The sequence below is a fragment of the Haliotis cracherodii genome, unplaced genomic scaffold (genome assembly GCF_022045235.1).
Source record: "Haliotis cracherodii isolate W230 unplaced genomic scaffold, xgHalCrac1.p SCAF_12, whole genome shotgun sequence".
Lineage (NCBI taxonomy): Eukaryota > Metazoa > Mollusca > Gastropoda > Lepetellida > Haliotidae > Haliotis > Haliotis cracherodii.
In genome coordinates, this window is record NW_027266267.1 from 26,663,020 (window position 1) to 26,682,955 (window position 19,936).

A 19,936-nucleotide genomic window follows, 5' to 3' on the forward strand; every position below is an offset into this window, starting at 1 on the left:
GCAGTATTATAGATCTACGTATGTTGGATGAAGCATCCTGATGCAGTTATTCCCAGACAACATCTCTCAAGCATTGTGCTGCCTGGTTGAGACTCAAATATTTACCTTTAGCATGATATATTGCTGCCTGACCAATCGCGTAAAACAACACTCATTTTTATATTTCAAACTACACCAAGTTCAGTTTCCATGACAATTTGCAAAATAGATTTCATTCCCAAAACAACAGACATCATGTTAGTTTTCCAGCATTTTTATTTGGTAATGGTAATACAGCCTGTCAACAGCGCCCTCACATACAAACAAGAAGCACAGGTGGGCACATGACTGACAGGTGGGGATGGTGGGTCACAGGCGATCCCCAAACTAGGGGAGGCAACTGTTGCAGCTTATGACCTACAGGTCATCAAAGAGATGACTGATGAAAATCGGAGAAGCCATGTTATTACTTAACAATTCCATTCCAGTGAGCAGAAAATTGACAACTATCAAGGGAGGTTACCACGTCAGGAAGACAAACTAAGGGAGGCTACTCATGACTAGTACTTTCACAGTCTGTCCATGCTCTGATTTGAATGAGGACAAATTTGTTCTAAAACTGATTCTGCTTAATTCACTCATATGACATAGGATTATTTAGGGGCAGAAAACTGGAGACCATGGTGAACGGTCTTGACCCTTTCCTGTTCAGGCTAAATCCTTCTGCTAAATGTATCCACAAGATAGCTAGCTAGCCTACACCAAAGTAATCAAATCATACAAAATTCTTCTACTTTCAGATATATATATATACTGCATACAGAACAGGATTAAATCTTCGAACTATACAGTGATACCCACAGAAAAAAATATCCGACAGCATTTAATGGAAAAGAAATTGGTATGTGTATATAAATGTGTGCATCAAATTATGAACGAAATGAAACGGCCATGCATATACTGCTTCCGTATAACACTGGGTTAGACTATTGATCATGACTAGCCAATGGACAAACTTGATGGAAACTGGTCTCAACAAAGTGCTTCATGAAATAGATTACAAATGACACACATGTCAAACAAATTTCTATCTGGACTTGCATTATGACACATGTAATCAGCAAACACTCTGACAGCGTCAACACGTCCTGCCAATTAAAAAAATCCTGTGAATTCAGAAAGTCCTGTGAAAAGGTGTTCATTTTTTTATTTCGAGCATCTGTCACTTGAACTAGATATTACCTGATTTAGAAAATGAGTTGCACACATCATGCCAAATTGAAATAAGATTGAAATAGTTTTGACTTCTGTCATCAAATACCTACTCAAGACATTCTATCTTGTTACAGATCACAAGTTCATGTTAAGGGCAGATCAAAGAAATTGTAATAACATTACAAAAAAATTCATAACTAGTTCTTAATTAACACTTGAACATTATATCTCATTTAGAATACAAAGTTCACTTCTTTAATAAACATTCGTCAACAAACAAACAAAATGTCCAATAATATCAATCTGAAAATTATTTTCAGAGAAACATGCCATGTAAACAATGGATTCCCCTCTTAAAGAATCAATAATGGGATGGAATGGTGAGTTCACTGAACAATTCTTCTCAACAACACTCTAGTACTCTGGGGTGAAATTCTGACAAACTCCATGCTCTGTTCTAAACTGTGTGGACATACACTATCACAATACAAGACTTCACAATTTGTGTCATTCACTCAAAGAAACAGTGGATTTCATTCAAAAGAATTCAACTATTCTTAAACATTTGTTTAACGAGACACTGTAACCTTTTACTATGGCTTGTTTTTCAAAATTCATCTCTTTTTCACATTTTCTATTTTGCAAATTGTCATATTAATATTTTACCTGCAGTAACATATCACTCAACGTTTTATAAGGACATCCAGGTGAATATGACTGACTGGTTAGATATGTTGTCATGATGACAGTAGTGCCATGGAACTGTCGCATTTAAGTGAGTGAGAGTGAATTTTGCTAACCGAAGCATCAGCAACATTGCAGCTATTCACAAAGGACAAATTTCAGTTTCACAATGGGGAGAGGAAATGAGATACGTATTCGTCCATAAAATAAAACGTCACTGTATCCTTATCAAACGTTGAGCGGTATGTTTCCACATATCCTACATCGTACTACGAATCACAGCTGAAATGGGATATGTAATTTGCTGTAGTTTTATTTGGCGATGATGTTCAATTTATACATACAAAGCAGTCGTAATCTTGATTCAGTCAATACATCCATATTTACAAAATACCCGCTCTATCTACAGCCATTCCGGGAATACAGTCCGTTGTATATTATGGAAACTATGTAACCAAGAATTCTCAAATGTCGGATACACACATAGCTACAAAGTAAGGCCAAGTTTGATTAAAGATCGGAAATGGTCAACCAAGCTCTCCATGACTGTGCAGAGACAGGATTGAAAGAGATGGAACAACCAGAACTAAATATGACTTGACAATCTGAATGGTTAAGCTGAACGTTTGATTCCGTGCCTTTTGGTAAAACATTCACAAAGTGACACACTAGTGTAGTACCTACATGTTGTATTCTAACAGAGAAATATGGTCCACATTAAAAACACAGCCTTCGTATCACAATGTCGGGTGACCTTGACCTTGGTCTAGTCTTCTAGATTCCTGAATGCTGTCTGCATCTCCTCGTTGAGTTCATCAAAATCCTGCTTGATCTTTGCCTCGCCATCTTTGACTGGGTCCTGGAAATAAGTTTGGGAAATATCAAAACGGTCACCATTGGGGTGGTTTTCGATGGCATTTTCATCACCGCAAAAGCATTGGGATAGCTATCAATATAATTGCGATGAACTTTAAAACTTTTGAGTGAGTGAGCGAGTGAGTGAGTGAGTGAGTGAGTTGGGTTTAACACCGTTTTGAACAGTATTCCAGTTATATCACGGCATGTCAGCTTAATGTGGGAGGAAAGCCTGAAGTGATGCAGGTCTCTGACATTTAACACTTTTGTTAAACCCACGAGCACGGGTATGGTGCTGAGAAACCAAGAAGCATAATCAGGGCAAGTGTTGTCTTGAACCAACAATCACTGTGTTTTGCCCAAGGGACACAACTCTGTGCAGCAAACTGCTAGAACTTTCGATAGTATTATGATATGAAGCCGGGAACAAGATTCAGAAGATTGTGTGGTAATGTGTTTAGGAAGTGAGGTGAAATGGGGTTTAACATTAAGATTATTGCACTTCAGTAGCAACGTGGGTAGCACTGCTTGTAATAATGCTAGTTTTATAGTGGTAGGCCACTGAGATACCATGCTGCAGTTTAACATGAATACCCCACATAGACAGTACACTGACTCCAAACGACCAGTCCTTGTTTTAGCCCCTTAATGCTGAGCGCCAGGCAAGGCAACATCTTTTAACATCTCTTGGTATGAAGTGGAGATCAAACCACCGACATTCTGCTCTCCACTCTATCCACTAGACCACAAAGGCGGTCAGTTTAGGAAGTAAGGGAAGTTGACCACTTAGTTCCTTATGTCATCAATGTATTGCCACCAGGCCATGGACACCTGATCTATCGATATATCTCCATCAAACAGTGTGTCATATAGTGGCTTGAGACCATTATAATGTGCCCTTGTCGTATCTAGATGTCAGCTCTTTCTGTAACTAGGTCTCATAAGTGTGAGTGTTGCAGCAAATGGTACAGCAATATGCTGGCATGTAAGAAATTAAAACATCCTGTTAAATAAACTGATCTGGTGGGCTCTGAAATACATATCAAACACACGAGTATGCATTCACTGTGCAACAATCGTCACACCCTTCAGTGTAGTCTCCTTCTAACCCTGGTTGGCTGTGAGATTGTGGAACTGACCTTGAACTTCATACTGCTGAGTTTGTAGAGGATGTCGTTCATCTGGTCTCGGATGATGGCCCAGGTGATTTTGTTCTCGCTCTGTGCCGTGCTCTCCACAGCATGCCGGGCCAGGTCGTAGAATGCGATGATGTTCTTCAACATGCCCACCGTCTTGTAGAAGGGGCAGAACCTGGGAAACAGTGAGTGAGTGAGTGAGTGAGTGAGTATGGGTTTATGCTGCTTTTAGCAACATTCAAGCAACATTCAAGCAATATTCAAGCAATATCCGAGCAACATTCAAGCAATATTACGCCCGGGGACACCAGAAATGGGCAACACAGCATACCCATGTGAGGCATCGAACTCATGTCTTCAGCGTGATGAGCGAACAATTAGTTGTTGACACATAATTATACAGAAATCAAAGTGGAGAAGGAATTCTCTGGACCTGCTCAGAAGCCTTCATTCTGAAGCCTGAAGCAATTGTCAGTAAAAACTCCCAAATGATGTTATCATAGTAATAACTATAAATGTTATGGCTATACAGAGATGACTTGCATGTCACTGACAACAAGAAGAGGCTTTAAGTTAAGTTTTACATTTTTGCATTGAATGAGGTATTAAAATACTTCTGAATAAAAAAAATAAGGATAATAATTTAAGAAAATAAAGTCCTAATTTTGAACAAAAGTATGTTATATTTTGCATTTTGTCTGCCAAGGGCACATAGTTTTGAATCTGATATAAATCCCTCTTGAGCAATAGAACTATGCTGCCTGAGAATTCCGGAGGACACCACTGAGGTTGACCACACACAACAAAATGTCTGAGGCGTTAAGCCATTCTGCCCTGGTATCCCCACTGAGGGTGTGTCCACCCACCTGTCATACGGAGTGTAGCCGTTCTGCTGCAGGTAATCATCCTTGATGAGTTTGGCAACCTCAAGGAGGATCTTGTCTGGTTCTGCCAGAGAGCCCTGTGTACAATGGAGAGAGTGAGTGAGTGAGTGTGTTGGGTTTAACAACGCTTGTAAGTTGTAACAGTCTTCCAGTTATATCACGGCGTGTCAGCTTAATGTGGGAGGAAAGCCTGAAGTGATGCACGTCTTAGACATTTACCACTTTGGTGAAACCCACGAGCACGGGTATGGTGCTGACAAACCTAGAAACATAATCGGGGCGAACCAGGATTCGAACCCACAATCATAGGTTTCTGGCGAGCCCAAGGGACGCAACTTTGCACAGCGAATCACAGCGCATTAGACGACTGGGCCACCCGTGTCCCCAAAAGGAGAGAGAGAAAGTGAGATCAACGCTTTGAACAGTAGTTCAGTAACATCACAGTGTGTCAGCTTGTGATACAGGTCTTTCCTTGTTGGTGAAACCTATGGGCACAAGTGCTGGCAAACCTCCAAGCACAGAGTGAACAGGGATTTGAACCCATGATCAGTGTTGTCTGACAAAGCTAAGGGATGCAACTCTGCACAGCAAATTGCAGCTTCTTTGAGCCAACGGTCAGCAACAGGTCAATCAGCTTGACTTCTGTGACAAGCAATGATAAAGATGCGTCTGTTCAAAAATGTTTGTTTGTTTGTTGTTTAGCGCCACACTCATCAATATTACAGGTATATGATGGCAGTCTGTATATATTCAAATCTGGACCAGCCAACATGGCCAATCCAGTGGTGGATATCATGAGCATCGATCCACGCAATTGGGATACAATGACAAGCAGAACCCAAGTCAGCAAGTCTGACCATCCGATCCCGTTAGTCGCCTCTTACAACAACCATAATGGGTTTGCATTACGGCAAGCATGGGTTGCTGAAGATCTATTCTACCCCGGATCTTCATGGATAACTTTTTTATATTTATTGTTGAAGACCTAGTCATGAATGTTCTGGAGAGTGGAACACTTGTCAAATGGATATTCCTTGCTGTGGAATCCTAAAGGGACAGACTGTAGATCTACCTTTCCGACCAGCTGTACAATTTCTGAGACATCTTCCTCTTCTTGTAGAATCTCCTTGCACTGTAACAGAGAACATTGATAATGTTGGTCTAGAGAAGTTGGTAAGTAATGGTAATATTTTTCAACATTTCTTTAATGTGTGTGTATAGATTTTAGAAGAAACTTTCATGTTTAAAATACTTCAAAATTCACTTAACTTCACGAAAATCAAATTTTTAACAAAATGATTCCCAAACTTTTTTCCTAAATAGAAAAAAGGTCTTAAGCTAATAATCCAAGATGAATGTTGTAGTGAGTATAATTAGCTAATTTACCTTCTTCCTGAGCGGCACAAACTCGGGGAAGTTCTTGTCGTAGAACTCATCAAGAGCCCGCATGTACTTGCTGTAACTGATGAGCCAGTTAATGGAGGGGAAGTGTTTACGTTGAGCCAGCTTCTTGTCCAACCCCCAGAACACCTGCACTATACCCAGGGTCGCAGAGGTCACGGGGTCGGAGAAGTCACCACCAGGGGGAGACACGCTACAAGCAGACAGAGAGTACTGATGGTGAGGACATAATATGCCAAGGGAGGTAATCAGGACAATTCCAAACACAGTTACCTCCCTTCTAACCCTCACAAACGAGGAACTGATTATACTATTGACAACACTATCAATTACATAACAAAGATACTTACGCTCCAACAATACTGACGGAGCCCTCTCTGCTGGGGTTTCCGAGACACGTGACACGACCAGCTCTCTCATAGAAAGAGGCCAGACGAGCCCCCAGGTAGGCTGGGTAGCCGGAGTCAGCAGGCATCTCAGCTAGACGACCAGAGATTTCTCTCAAAGCCTCGGCCCATCTGGACGTGGAATCAGCCATCATGGACACGTTGTAACCCATGTCACGGAAATACTCGGATAGGGTGATACCTGGCGACAAAGATTACAGTGGTTGCTGACAGATTGTGCAATAGTCAGTGATAAGGGTTTTGGAATAGCCTAAACCACTAGACTACCGCACACACTTGTGTGTTGCAAAAGATTTGCTTGTGACAGAGTTAAGTTTAACAGTATGTCAGTTATATCATGTTTGTTTGTTTGTTTGTTGTTTAAGCCCGCACTCAGCAATATTCCAGCTACATGACGGCTGTCTGTAAATAATCGAGTCTCGACCAGACAATCCAGTGATTGACATCATGTGCATCAATCTACGTAATTGGGATACCATACATCCACTAAGTCAGACCTCCCGATCCCGTTAGTCAGCTGTTACGGCAAGCATGGATTGCTTAAGACCAATTCCAACCTAGATCTCCATGGGTTGGGTAATAGTGCATCAGATGAAAATGTGCATCCACATCCCCTGGCTGTGACTGAGCATAAGGTGACCTAGTCTAGCCGAGATCCCCTAGAGTGACCAACAACACCCCAGGGTCACACTGTGCATGACAGAGCTTTTCCCCGGGGATGAGGGAGTGTACCCTGGGGATGAGGGAGTGTACCCTGGGGATGGGAGAAAGTATCCTACAGGTGAGTGAGTGCACCATAGAGGTGTACCCTTGGGGTGAGAGAGCATACCCTGGGGGTGAGAGGGTTTCCCCCAGGGTGAGAGAGTTTCCCCCTGGATGAGAGAGTGTTTCCCCCTGGATGAGAGAGTGTACCCTTGGGGTGAGAGTGTTTCCCCTGGGATGAGACAGCTGCACCCACCTGTGTAGATAGAGGCCTCTCTGGCAGCTACCGGCATGTTGGAGGTGTTGGCCACCAAGGCTGTCCTCTTCATGATGCTCTCCGGTTTGCCCTCCACCTCCATAGTCAACTGAAACCACGTCACACCCATCACCTCACTGCACACAACATGAACAACCTCTATCTCACTTCAAACACCGTATAGTTCACACCCAAGTATAGTGCACACCCAAGTATAATGCACACCCAAGTATAATGCGCACCCCTTCTAAAGGATTCAGTATTTTGGAAAAAATGTTTTGAATATTATGCGCAGAAAAAAATTACACTGCACCCCTTCAGTGAATTCCGGTAAACGATGATATTACCCTCTTTCTATTCCAATACCCACATGATATGACAGGCAGCATTGCTCACACTTGAAACTTTTAACATAAGGGTTGTGACAAGACCCATTCACTTTCATGTCGGGTTTTGAACAGTGTTATCAGCTGCAACTCATCCAGGTAGGACAGCAGCCATTGTAGCCTCATGACCTTGCCCCTTACAACAACCTCACAACCTGGATACTCACCTTGACCTTTGACCTTCAAGCACAGAAACAACAAAATTTATACTTATTTAACTTAACAGATGTAACCAAATTGTTTTGGCAATAACAACATTACCTGTGGGAAGTCTCTGAGTACTTCTGACATCTCGTTTCCTCTCTCCCCGCAGCCGACGTAGACGATGACGTCACTGTTGGAGTACTTGGACAGGGACTGGGAGATGACGGTCTTGCCGCACCCAAAGGCCCCTGGGATAGCAGTGGTTCCTCCCTGCACACATCTGGGGAACAAACAAACAAAGATCACTCCCGTGTCATATGTATTACATGCACAGAAAACAGGAACTCTTCTAGTTCACAGTCTCAGACCTCAGCCACTAGTCAGCACCCGAGTCCAATAATACTTAATCTGATTTCATAGTCTCTGCTAATAATACTCCATAAATTAACACCAAAATCTACTGAAACTATAAAATATGAGAAAACGATGAGACTCAAATGTTTGTGGCACAGGCTGAGTTCATTTTGCTGGGGACTTATTCTTCTTATTAGGAGTGGGGCGGTCGGGTAGCCTAGTGGTTAAAGCGTTTGCTCATCACAATGAAGACCCACCTTCGATTGCCCACATGGGTACAATGTGTGAAGCCCATTTCTGGTGTCCCCTGCCATTATATTGCTGGAATATTGCTAAAAGCGGCGTTAACCCTTACTCACTCACTCACTCTTGTTAGCAGTTGGATGTGCATGAATGTGAACAGCACCCTATCTTATGCTGAAATAAGGGAGTAGTTATGATGTGACTTACGGGAAGAGTGAGTCAAGTACTCTCTGTCCAGTCAGCAGAGGGTAGTTAGCGGCCAACTTGTCAGCGGAGGGTCGCATCTGTCGCACGGGCCATACCTGCAACATGGTGTGCTTGGTGCGCTCTCCGTCAAACTCTGTCTCCAGAATCACTTCCTGCAAGTGGGAGATCAGACAGTTATCAATCAGAAGTCTTGAGAAAATTTCATGTCGAGATTTGGGGAAAAAGTTATTATCATCATCACGAAGATCAGTTGAGAAATATTGGGAAATTTTAATTACTATTAATATCAGTGTTTTGATAAAGATTTTAGGTGAAAATATCAGTGGAATACAGTCTTATCATTTTTAAAAGGTCAGCTGTTTTGAGAGTCAGGAATATTGTTTTTGTTTAATTGTTATTATCTCGAGGAACATTTCACATACACTATTTCAGGGATACAACTTAGCATGAGAAGAGTGAGGTTAAACATGGATATGCTCTATCCACATGACGACGGATTGCTAAGTTGAACATATTGAAACGGCCCTGACTCCAGCAAGTTTAAGGCACTGCCCAAGTATAGGGAGCAGTGAACATGGAAACAAATCAACTCACGTTGACATCGTATGATCCGGGCTCGGCGATGAATGTGACGGTTCCTCTTGCCTTCGGAGGAACCATGATCTTGTGCTTGATGAGGATGTTTTCATACACGACGCCGTAGATGTCGCCACCAGTCACGTGGCTCCCGATCTGATGAAGAACGAAATACGTATGAAATTGTTTCAGGAGCAGGGTTTATAAATCATATCACATCAATCAAACATCAGTTAAACAAAAAATAAATACAGCTGTATAAAACTGTTATGAAAGCATCGGCTCTCTTGAACAAATTAAGAACAGATTTGAGACTTATATCACAAATAGGCATATAATCATATTCCATAAAATGTAATGTTTCATTTCCAATTAAACCCAAAATTTCTTCAAGTTACTAAACTTCAAAAATTACTAAAACATAAAACAGGATTAATGATTATGTTTAAAAACGAATACTGATAGAAACATGTAAGCAAGGGGAGATAATCTTAAACTGCGTAACATGGTTACCTACCTTGGTATACGTCACAATAATATCCCATGTACTTTTGGAAGTCAAAGAAATCTATTTCTAGGCCAAATTTTAGTTCTAGTTTTAGTATCACATGACTACAAGAATATCATCAAAAGGCCTACTTCATAGGTTCAAGATCTCCCAAGACAAGGGAGATAATCTTGAAACAAATAATGAATAAGAACAAAAAGAAAAGTATGATCACCTTGATGTTGAGGGGCTCGAAGTCCCACTTCTTGGAGCGGTCGAGGGCCGGCGTGTTGATTCCCTTGGGGATGTAGATACTCTGTGTCAGCTCTGAGATGTCCTCCAATGGACGCTGGATACCTGCACATAGTGGGTGAGTGAGGTTAGACGTCACTTTCAGTAATATTCCAGCAATATCACATCAGGGTTTAACAACACTTTAAGTGAGTGAATTTGCGAATTGGAGAATGTTATTTCATGTCAGTCACAATATTCCAGCAATATCCTGTCAGACTTTAACACCACTTTAAGTGAGTGAATTAGCGAATTGGGAGAATGTTATTTCATGCCAGTCACAATATTCCAGGAATTTTTCATCATGGAAAGGGTCTTCACAAATTGAACCAATACGGGGAGTCTGTCATACAGACCGCCGTCATATAACTGGAATATTGCTGAATGTGGGGTTAAACAACAAACAACAAAACAAACAAAATTACAGCAAAATTGATGAAAGAGATACATTGACTCCGAACTTACCATCAAAGATGCTACCCATAATTCCTGGCCCCAGCTCGACAGAGAGAGGTTTTCCTGTTCTCAGTACGGGATCGCCCACAGTCACACCGGCTGAGGGGGTCAAGGAGGAAACAAGCAGATGCTGGCATGAAGAACCATCTGACAGGTGCCCTTCATTGTCAGTACTTAGCAGGTTGTGTACACACTGCATTCCTACACCGTCAATACATACAGACTGCTTGCAGTGCTGGCCTCAAAGTTACAAATTATGAGGTCGCCACGGCGACTGAAATTTCAACTTGGCGACCAATATTATTTAAGCACTTGCCAAAATGCTACTTGATAAAATCAAGCAGGCGACCTGATATTACTAATTGCATAGTACAGAAATACAATACATTATCAAGTATTGATTGAATTAACTGAAGTTTTTTTTTAAAATTCTAAAATTCACAATGGAATGCAAAGGTAAATATTAATTGATAATCTTGTCAAGTATTTACAATGTCATTAACAACAAAGCCCGCCGATGCAAGTTGATTTTTATAACCAACAGTTCCAGACAGCCCTGCTCAAGCTGGACCAGCAAGTACTCAGAACAAGAAGCACTGAGATTACATTAAAAGTCTCACACAGCAGTATCAAGTAATGGTAGAGCTGGCACTGATTTCAGTATTGTTCATTTGACTTAGGCCTCATTTCATAAATTAACTGAACATAGACACATGTCATTACAACACCTTAAGCCTGCCTGTATTTCACTTTAGTTCGCAGGTTCTTTTTTCTCAGTGCCTTGCGTCGGTGACCATGGTGATTGTAATCAAAAGTTATTTTCTGTAACACTAACAGATGCAAAAAAATAAATAATTCATTTTCTCTATTTTTCACTGTCATTTTTTTAAAATGTGATATCAATAAAAAAAGATTGATTGCATTTACATGAGAATAAACACACACACTGCTTGGAGCAGCCATGAAGCTATGACTAGTATTCGATGTGGTCACTTCTCGCCCATTGATCAGTGCACTCCCCCCCTCCCCCACATGACTGGGTGGAAGGATACAGGTGTCTTCGTAGACCTGGATGGTGGCCATGTCGCCCTCCAGCCTGATGATCTCCCCCACCAGCTCCGCGTGTCCCACACGCACCAGCTCGTACATAGCCGCGCCCGACATCTGCTGGGCCGTCACCACTGAAACACACGTTACCATGGTGACCAACACACTACCAACACTTCAGATTCAAAATCACAGTGCTCAAAATCAAGCTGGAAAGTCATGGAGACCTTGTCATAGGAGGTCCTTGAGTCAAATATTAATTCAAATACACCGGAGATGACAGCAAGGACCTCAAGATACCATAATTCCAATTTCCATGCATATCAAATAATGCGTGTATTACTTAATGATGGCTATTTCATGTCATCAATAACAAAGTTGATCCATTTCCGGACTCAAAAAATTTCTTAAACCAAACTTGTCCTGCAGGGCAAGCAGATAATATTTTGTACTCATCCTGTAATATTTTCACTTCCCCTGTCAAATTTCTTTAAGTTTTATATTCCCAGTTATTATTTACAGCAGACTGTGCAAACAGAAGTCCCCTTCACCTACGTTCATCTCCACCCATTCAAACTCGCTCAACCACGCGTCATGTACAGTTCGTTTTCTTTTTTCAGTCATACTGTTTTGGGGAAATTTTCCTTTTTCAGCCTGTTTGTTAATTCAATGAAGTTTTTTGTTGTTAACCCACCTTCCCTGATCAAAAACTTCTGTATGTCGGCCATTTCCCTCACAAAATGAATCACAAGCTGTTCACTATCGCTTTGAGCATAGGTAACAAGAAACTTCGAACAAAAATAAACTTTTAAATTATCTCCCTTTAAAACTTAGTTTCGAAACCTGCTGTGCAAGTGCACTTCCTGTTTATCTTTGTAACAGACAGTTGCCAAGTATGTTGTCTATTTACAATATGACCGACACATATTTCATGCTATTACTTAGATCATGCGAAAGATGAAAACATATTTTATATTCGAAATTATCCTGAATATTTTATTGAAGACATTTAGAGATGAATTGATAAGATTGAAATATGTGTACTCGACCAGTAGGACAAGAGTTTCTTCAATTCTTTCTCGCCCTGCACATGTTGCCACTCATCAACACGACAGACGAGCGGATTTTTTTAGACCTTTATTTCCCCTGCACTTACCAGGGCCGGATACTGCATAAACATATCCAAACATGGACTCCTTCTCAAAGTCCGCAATCTTCGGCATGCGCCGTGCTCTATCCATTCCTCCTGCCTGCAAATACACGATAACAAGCATGATATAACCACATGATAACAAGCATGATAAAACCACATGATAACAAGCATGATATAACCACACGATAACAAGCATGATATAACCACACGATAACAAGCATGATATAACCACACGATAACAAGCATGATATAACCACACAATAACAAGCATGATATAACCACACGATAACAAGCATGACATAACCACAGGATAACAAGCATGATATAACCACACGATAACAAGCATGATATAATCACATAAAACAGAGTAGAGACCCGTCAAGGTTATAGGTAAAAATAGTTGTTGTTGTTGTTGTTGTTGTTGTTGGTTTGTTGTTTTACGCCGCACTCAGCAATATTTCAGCTATATGATGGCGGTCTGTAAATAATCGAGTCTGGACCAGACAATCCAGTGATTTATATCATGAGCATCGATCCACGCAATTGGGATCGATGACATGCATCAACCAAATAAGCGAGCCTGACCACCCGATCCCGTTAGTCGCCTTTTACAACAAGCATAGTCACTTTTTACAGTAAGCATGGGTTGCTGAAGACCTATTCAACCCCGGAATCTTCACAGGTTATGATGTCAATGAAACACTTGGAAGTGAAGTGTGTCACGTCACCAACTGTAGACATCAAGGTCACAGTCGTAAACCTGTGACTACCTTTGAATGCTACCGCTAAACAAAGATCTGAGGACATCCCATTACGGGTCACGTCAGACCGACCTTGCGCGAACTTTGACTGACCAATGGAATGACTAACAAGAAGTCAACATTAGCCAATCAGAAGGCAGCTTTCTTGTGCTTTATGGCACTAATTTCAAATTGGCGACTACGCTTCGAAACATATTTTGACAAATTCTCATTTAAAAATTGAAACCTAAACAAAAGAACATTCTGGAATGGTTGATAGATGGTCTAGATTGTATGGATTCAGTCGTTAAGCCCGTAACTATCATTCGGAATACCCCGTGTTAAAGTTTTCGAGGTTGCATGATCAGAAATCACATTCCGACTGTCACTTTCATGATCTGGTAAGCGATGGTCTGATTGGTCGGATGAAAGGTCGTGGCACCTAATGGGATGTCCTCAGATCTCCGTTTAGCGGTAGCGAGAACTAAGATCTGATTTTAATGAGATTGTAAACAGGAATAACCAGTGTCTTGAGAGTAACAAGTATAGCTAACCAGTAGAGAGATTAGTGATGTCATTTAATAGTGACATCACGATGGTCTGCAAAGGATAGTGATGCAATTTCATTGTGATGACATGTCTAGGAGATACTGAATGAGTTGAAAAATTCATGTCAAGTTAATCAACATAGGTTTTTACATCTAAATAAGGTCAGGTCTTGTCACAAAAATGTCAATTGTTTGCAAAGCAAGTAATACTGTTGCCTTGTTTAATGGACATGTTGCATGTCAAACAACAATACCATCACAAATTAGCTGGATCGGAAATTTCACTGATAAAGCATCTACAGGGTTTCAAATTCCTTGTATTTGGGTGAGTGAGTGTGATTGTACACTACTTTTAGAAATATTACAGCAATATCCCTGTGGGAACACTTGAAATGGGACTTTAATACACACATTGTACCAACGTGGGGAATGGAACCTGGGCCTCATTTCCTGGTGATTTATCAGCAAATAAAGAAGTTGTTGCACACATTACAAAATGTCATTCTACCTAGATGATAAAAAAAAATAAATCAAACATACACAGAGAAGGGGGGAAATTTTGACTAGCCAGACGGGCCATCTACTTTACCTTTCAGCAAGCCCTTTGTAATTTTAACAGGCCAGCAGTTAAATCGACTCCTGCTTGAACTTAAGCTCACATAATTCTGTCACAATATAATCTTTCAAGGACTTTCTGCAGCCAGTCTGCAGATTCATTATTCCAGCATGAATGTTAATGAGATTTATGGGAAGAATGGGCAACCTGTTTGCTACTAAAATGGTGGCTGTATCTAGGACATCTCCAGTTTATAGCTGAACAAATGTTGCTGTAACAGTAATGTGTTTATTCAACATGTCAGGAAGTGTTCATGTACACAGACTGTGAGCTGTAGCAGGTTATACAACATGGTTGTCAGACTGGTTGCCTGTGAGGGGATACTAGAAGCTTGAGTATTAATAGCTGTACACCAAACACATCCTGGTTGCACAAATTTATAAAAAATAACGACCTTGGGTTTAAATTTAAATTTTATTTGACAAAGTTGTAGAGAATATCAAATCTCCTTAATATTTGTAGAAACGCCACAAGCCTGACTAAAATTCCAATTCATCCTGTCGCAATCTCATTAAAATCAGATCTTAGTTCTTGCTATCGCTAAACAAAGATCTGTGGGTATCCCATTGTGGGTCACGTCAGAACAACCTTTCATCCAACCAATCAGAGCGTCGCTTACCAGATCCTGAAAGTGACAGTCGGAATGTGTTTTCTAATCAGGCAACCACGATATATTTAACACGGGGTATTCCGAACAACAGTTACTGGTTTTATGATTATATCCATACAATCTAGGCCATCTTGAGCCATTCCAGAATGTTCTTCTTATCAGTTTTAAAATTTTTAATCGAGAATACGTCAAAATATGTTTCGAAGCGTAGTCGCCAGTTTGAAACTAGTGTTTGAAAAACTTGAGAAAGCTGCCATCTGATTGGCCAATGTCGATTTCTTGACAGTCATTTCAACGGTCGGTCAAAATTCGCGAAAGGTCGTTCTGATGTGACCCGTAATGGGATATCCTCAGATCTTTGTTTAGCAGTAGTGAAAACTGAGATCTGATTTTAATGAGATTAATTCTGTCGCAAAGATATTTTCTCCCATACCGACCATTTTCCAGGGAACTCTCTGTAATAGAACGGGGACAGTGACCTATGTTTCTATCCCCCAAATCCCAGCCAGATAACCATGTCTCTATCAATGTTTATTTTTCAACTACAACATCTACAGTATCTACACTTGTGAGAGTTTTCTTGTCAAAGTCACCTTCTGGAGTTGAAGCCTGGTGATCTCCTGCGCTGCTAGGCAGATAAAGTATGTATTTACATAGAGCCAGCTAAGTACATCCAGACATGGTTGGCCAGTAGCGTGCTGTGCTTAAACCACGGCCTGTGAGTCCAGCTTACACTGTCCTTCTTAAGGAGTACATATATATTTGAGCAAAATTCCTTGCAGGATTCAGCTTACACACACATATTTCCTGTTTGATGAAGATGCACTCTGCTTGAAAAACAGTTGAACAGTCTTTGATATCATGTTTTGACTTAACCATAACAGTTAGGATTCTTACCTCAATTATTTTGAACTTGTAGGGAATATTTTGAAAATACTGACTATTCATCACTGTTCCTTTATTTTCTGTATTAGATGAAATGACGTTTTTTAAATACACTATTCTTTTCCTCTCTCCTTCAGTATGAATTTTTTCAACATTTTATATAATTTTTCAATTATCCGCTAATGTTTGAATAAGTTTTAATAAAATTAACAGTGACAGATAGGGACACCAAGAATGTTTCACACATTGTCATTGTCTAGTGGGGAATAAAACCTGGGTATTCAGTATGACAAACACTAAAAACACTCGGTTACCCAACCCTACCCTTAAAATGAAGAGAAAGAGATTCAAAGAAATCATGGAAATAGCATTTAGAACTTTGTTGCCATTATGAATTTGAAAATTTCGACTTATCAATATCATGTACAGGGAACACAACATAGTTAACAACATTTAGCTGATAGATGAAGTACCAAGTTAAACAAGCGACTTGCATCAAGTCTATGTTACTAGCTTTAACAAATATTAGAAGCAAGGTGTGCCATACTTTGGGGATTGCAGATTCAACTATCCAGACCCAAAGCCATAATTGGAAAATGAAATAAATTATATAAAACACATATTTCTTGTGAAATCCCAGTGAGTAGATGTCATTGATATGCTTTTTTCACTTAAGCTTCTAGAGAATGTTTCACTTTTCCAAAGATATAAGCAAACATTTACTTGTCCAATAAAGGGGCTGCTGGGGGTCACGTCTAACATTTCCGCATCCCTGGTTACATCACGCACATGTATTAATGAACTGTACCAAATGTAATTTAGTGAGTGAGTAGTATTTCACAAACAGTGACAGTCTGTATTTGCTGACAGCGGCTTAAAAATCCCACATGACAATGGCTACAGTATTCACACATTGTATCCAGGGATTATGGGTGTTGTGTGAACCCTTACAGGCCAGCTCTTTGTACAACTTGTTCCTATAGAACATGTAGAAAGAATAGCATGTTCAGCTTTAGGGGTAGGCTCAAAATCTTACTGAGTTAGAAATCAAGAAGTCATTTCTATGGGACCCCCATTTGTAGGCTTGGACCAACATTTTTTAACCTGACTTACAGTTAGATATAAGGGATTTATCTAGGATTTCAAACGATGTGCCCTTAGCTAACAAACTGAGGAAAAACACCTCAAATTCAGGGGTATTTTAACCATGTTACTATTTCATTCAAATGTAACACTACACATTAAAGCATATTCTTGCTTATTGGTCGTATCAGTGAAATGCAAGCCACCTCTGCAGATAGCATGACTCTTTTTATTTAAATTCTTTATAAAAGATTTAATTCTAAATTGGGAATTTTTACAGATATTAGCTTCAGACATTGGGCCAAATACTGGCCTCTGATCAGGTCTGGTTGTCCTGCACCATGACTGTGGAATATATATAACACTAAAAGCCCAGGGAAGTCTAGATCAAACTAAACCAAGCTTCATTTGATAAAAAAAAAAAAAATGTTTTAAAGAAATGTTTTCATTGACTAAGTGTTTGCCTACAGGTCTGGACAAATCCCAATATATACCTCAATAAGGGCTAGGGAGGGGAATAGGTATGTCCTCAAGGACGTGAACAGCTGTTTGAATGCACCTGTGTCACCTTCAGTAAGACAGGATCCAGGACGCAGATCTCCTGTCACTCAACATCATCAAATAACTTAATCCAAGCCATTTACCTTCTGTATTTAATCTGGTATTTCAGTGTTTTTGTTTCATTTGGATGAGCTGAATATATCTGTTATAAATAGTTACATAACGAGCCTATAAATCTCTATCATTTGGATGAGTTTGTGTGGTTTCCTGAGGTTTCCAGATTAACAAGGTTTTGTTGAATGACTTTCTAAAGTTTCCTGTATGGCAACATGTGGATAATATTAATACACATTAATGTATTCTGTAATTATTTTGTTTAATAATGTAACTAGTTGAGTTATATATATATTAACATGACAGAGCATGTCCACATTGCATGAGTGTAAATTAACAAGAACATCTCAGTCATCAATCATGATGTGTATTAAACTATGGAATCAACATAGTGTTTATAATACTCAAAATATGAAACATCTTTAACTATATAAACAGTAGTGAAAATGGTGGGCAATGTTAATATCTTAAACAAACAACCTTAATGAGAAAATTCAACCTCACTCAAATTTGAAATGAACTCTACCATTTTTCATTTGTGAACATATTAAATACTTCATTAAGTTAATTTTCAAAAGAATCCATTCTAATTTGTAAGAATGACCTTCACAAAAGTCCTCATCATCAATAGCTTGTCATTGCAATGTGACCGTCAGCCCACGAATACGTATTTATTTGCCCTGCATATGTCGTTGAGCTGAATATTTTAAAGCAGGTAACAGCTGCGGCGTGGATAAACGGTTCGACTTTAAGCTTAAACTTCCTAAAACCATTACTGACGTGGTATAATTAATGATCGCTTTAGAATAATCCAATCAACGGTCAATCAATCAATCAATATCAGAAATAGGAGGAAGTCTGATTTCGGCGATGCGGTGTGAAATGTTCCCTAGGTTTTCTCTCAAATGCGATTATGTTAAAGTATTTGACATGAAAAGCAAACAGGACACTATGATAAGAAATGCGGCAATATTTCAACGATTTAAAGCAGTAGATTCACAAAATAAAACCGGCACTCGTGATAATCCAACTCACCATGTTGATGTTCCTAAATCATGTGATGTAGCCCCTCGTAATACTCCGGGAAATGACGCGAGAGAGGCTCGATTTGACATATTATATGTGCCGTACAACATATTAAATGTGTCAATAGCACATACGGTATTCTGTTGGACGTTGGTACTCTCTTTTAACTTAGAATAACAATGTTTCCCGTGGTATTCACTTAAGATACATACTGGGGTTTATTCGATGCAGAACTAGGTTACCTGCAGATTCGAAGTGGCTAAATCGAATTTGGAACAGAACGCGAACTCTTTAGGGAATATGATGAGTGATGCATGTGTTGAGTTCAGTGTTTTGAGAAGGTTGTCGTTTTAAATTTCCGATAATAGCTCTTAAACAAATCATGTCACTGTTACACTGAAATATTGTATGACAGACATTGAAAGTATGTAGAACAGATGCCTCATTAGCAAACATTAAACAAACATGAAGCAAACGTTGTTAGGTTTACTTCCAAAACACATACCTCGTCACACGCACACACACACACACACACACACACACACACACACACACACACACACAAACACACATGTATACGTATATACATAAGTGCAATAATCTTGAACGCCACGTTAAGCCCCATTTCACTTCGTATGTTGATAAAAAACAACAACCGCATCTTCGCTCATAGACATCTGATGCATACTAACTCCATTTAAAGTGAAATGTTCAGTCCATTGTGTGTTTGGATTCAAACGACAGACTCGGATACCGGCGTCACACACTGTGCCAACATAACCAAGCTGTTGGACATCACAGACACTCAATGGTTAATGGAGTTCGACTTGACACGGTTCAGTTGACTGACAGGTAGTGCCAGGATCCGCTGATGGAGGTTTGAATCCCAGAATAACCTGATTATGAAACTTGGTCTGTCAGCACCAGTCTGTCTGTTTCTGTAAATTAGT

The 19,936-nt window shown here is 40.0% G+C and overlaps 1 protein-coding gene across 1 annotated transcript; it reads right to left on the reverse strand.

The window, feature by feature from the left end:
- Positions 1-237: 237 nt before the first annotated feature.
- On the reverse strand, positions 238-19,053 carry LOC139458298 (V-type proton ATPase catalytic subunit A). The gene is made up of 15 exons (XM_071239687.1): positions 18,996-19,053; positions 12,867-12,960; positions 11,716-11,844; positions 10,673-10,762; positions 10,152-10,273; positions 9,448-9,585; positions 8,854-9,005; positions 8,167-8,329; positions 7,520-7,628; positions 6,505-6,742; positions 6,140-6,347; positions 5,826-5,885; positions 4,736-4,830; positions 3,873-4,044; positions 238-2,737 (listed from the first exon to the last, which is right to left on the reverse strand). Exons 1-15 carry the CDS (start codon positions 18,996-18,998, stop codon positions 2,645-2,647), a joined length of 1,866 nt encoding a protein of 621 aa, XP_071095788.1. The 5' UTR covers positions 18,999-19,053; the 3' UTR covers positions 238-2,644.
- Positions 19,054-19,936: the final 883 nt, after the last annotated feature.

Coding starts and splice junctions, on each gene's coding strand:
- LOC139458298 (XM_071239687.1), bottom strand. Junction 10,274..10,672: donor TATGGGTAGCATCTTTGATG/GTAAGTTCGGAG, acceptor CACTATGTGCAG/GTATCCAGCGTCCATTGGAG. Junction 5,886..6,139: donor TTGTGCCGCTCAGGAAGAAG/GTAAATTAGCTA, acceptor TCTCTGTTACAG/TGCAAGGAGATTCTACAAGA.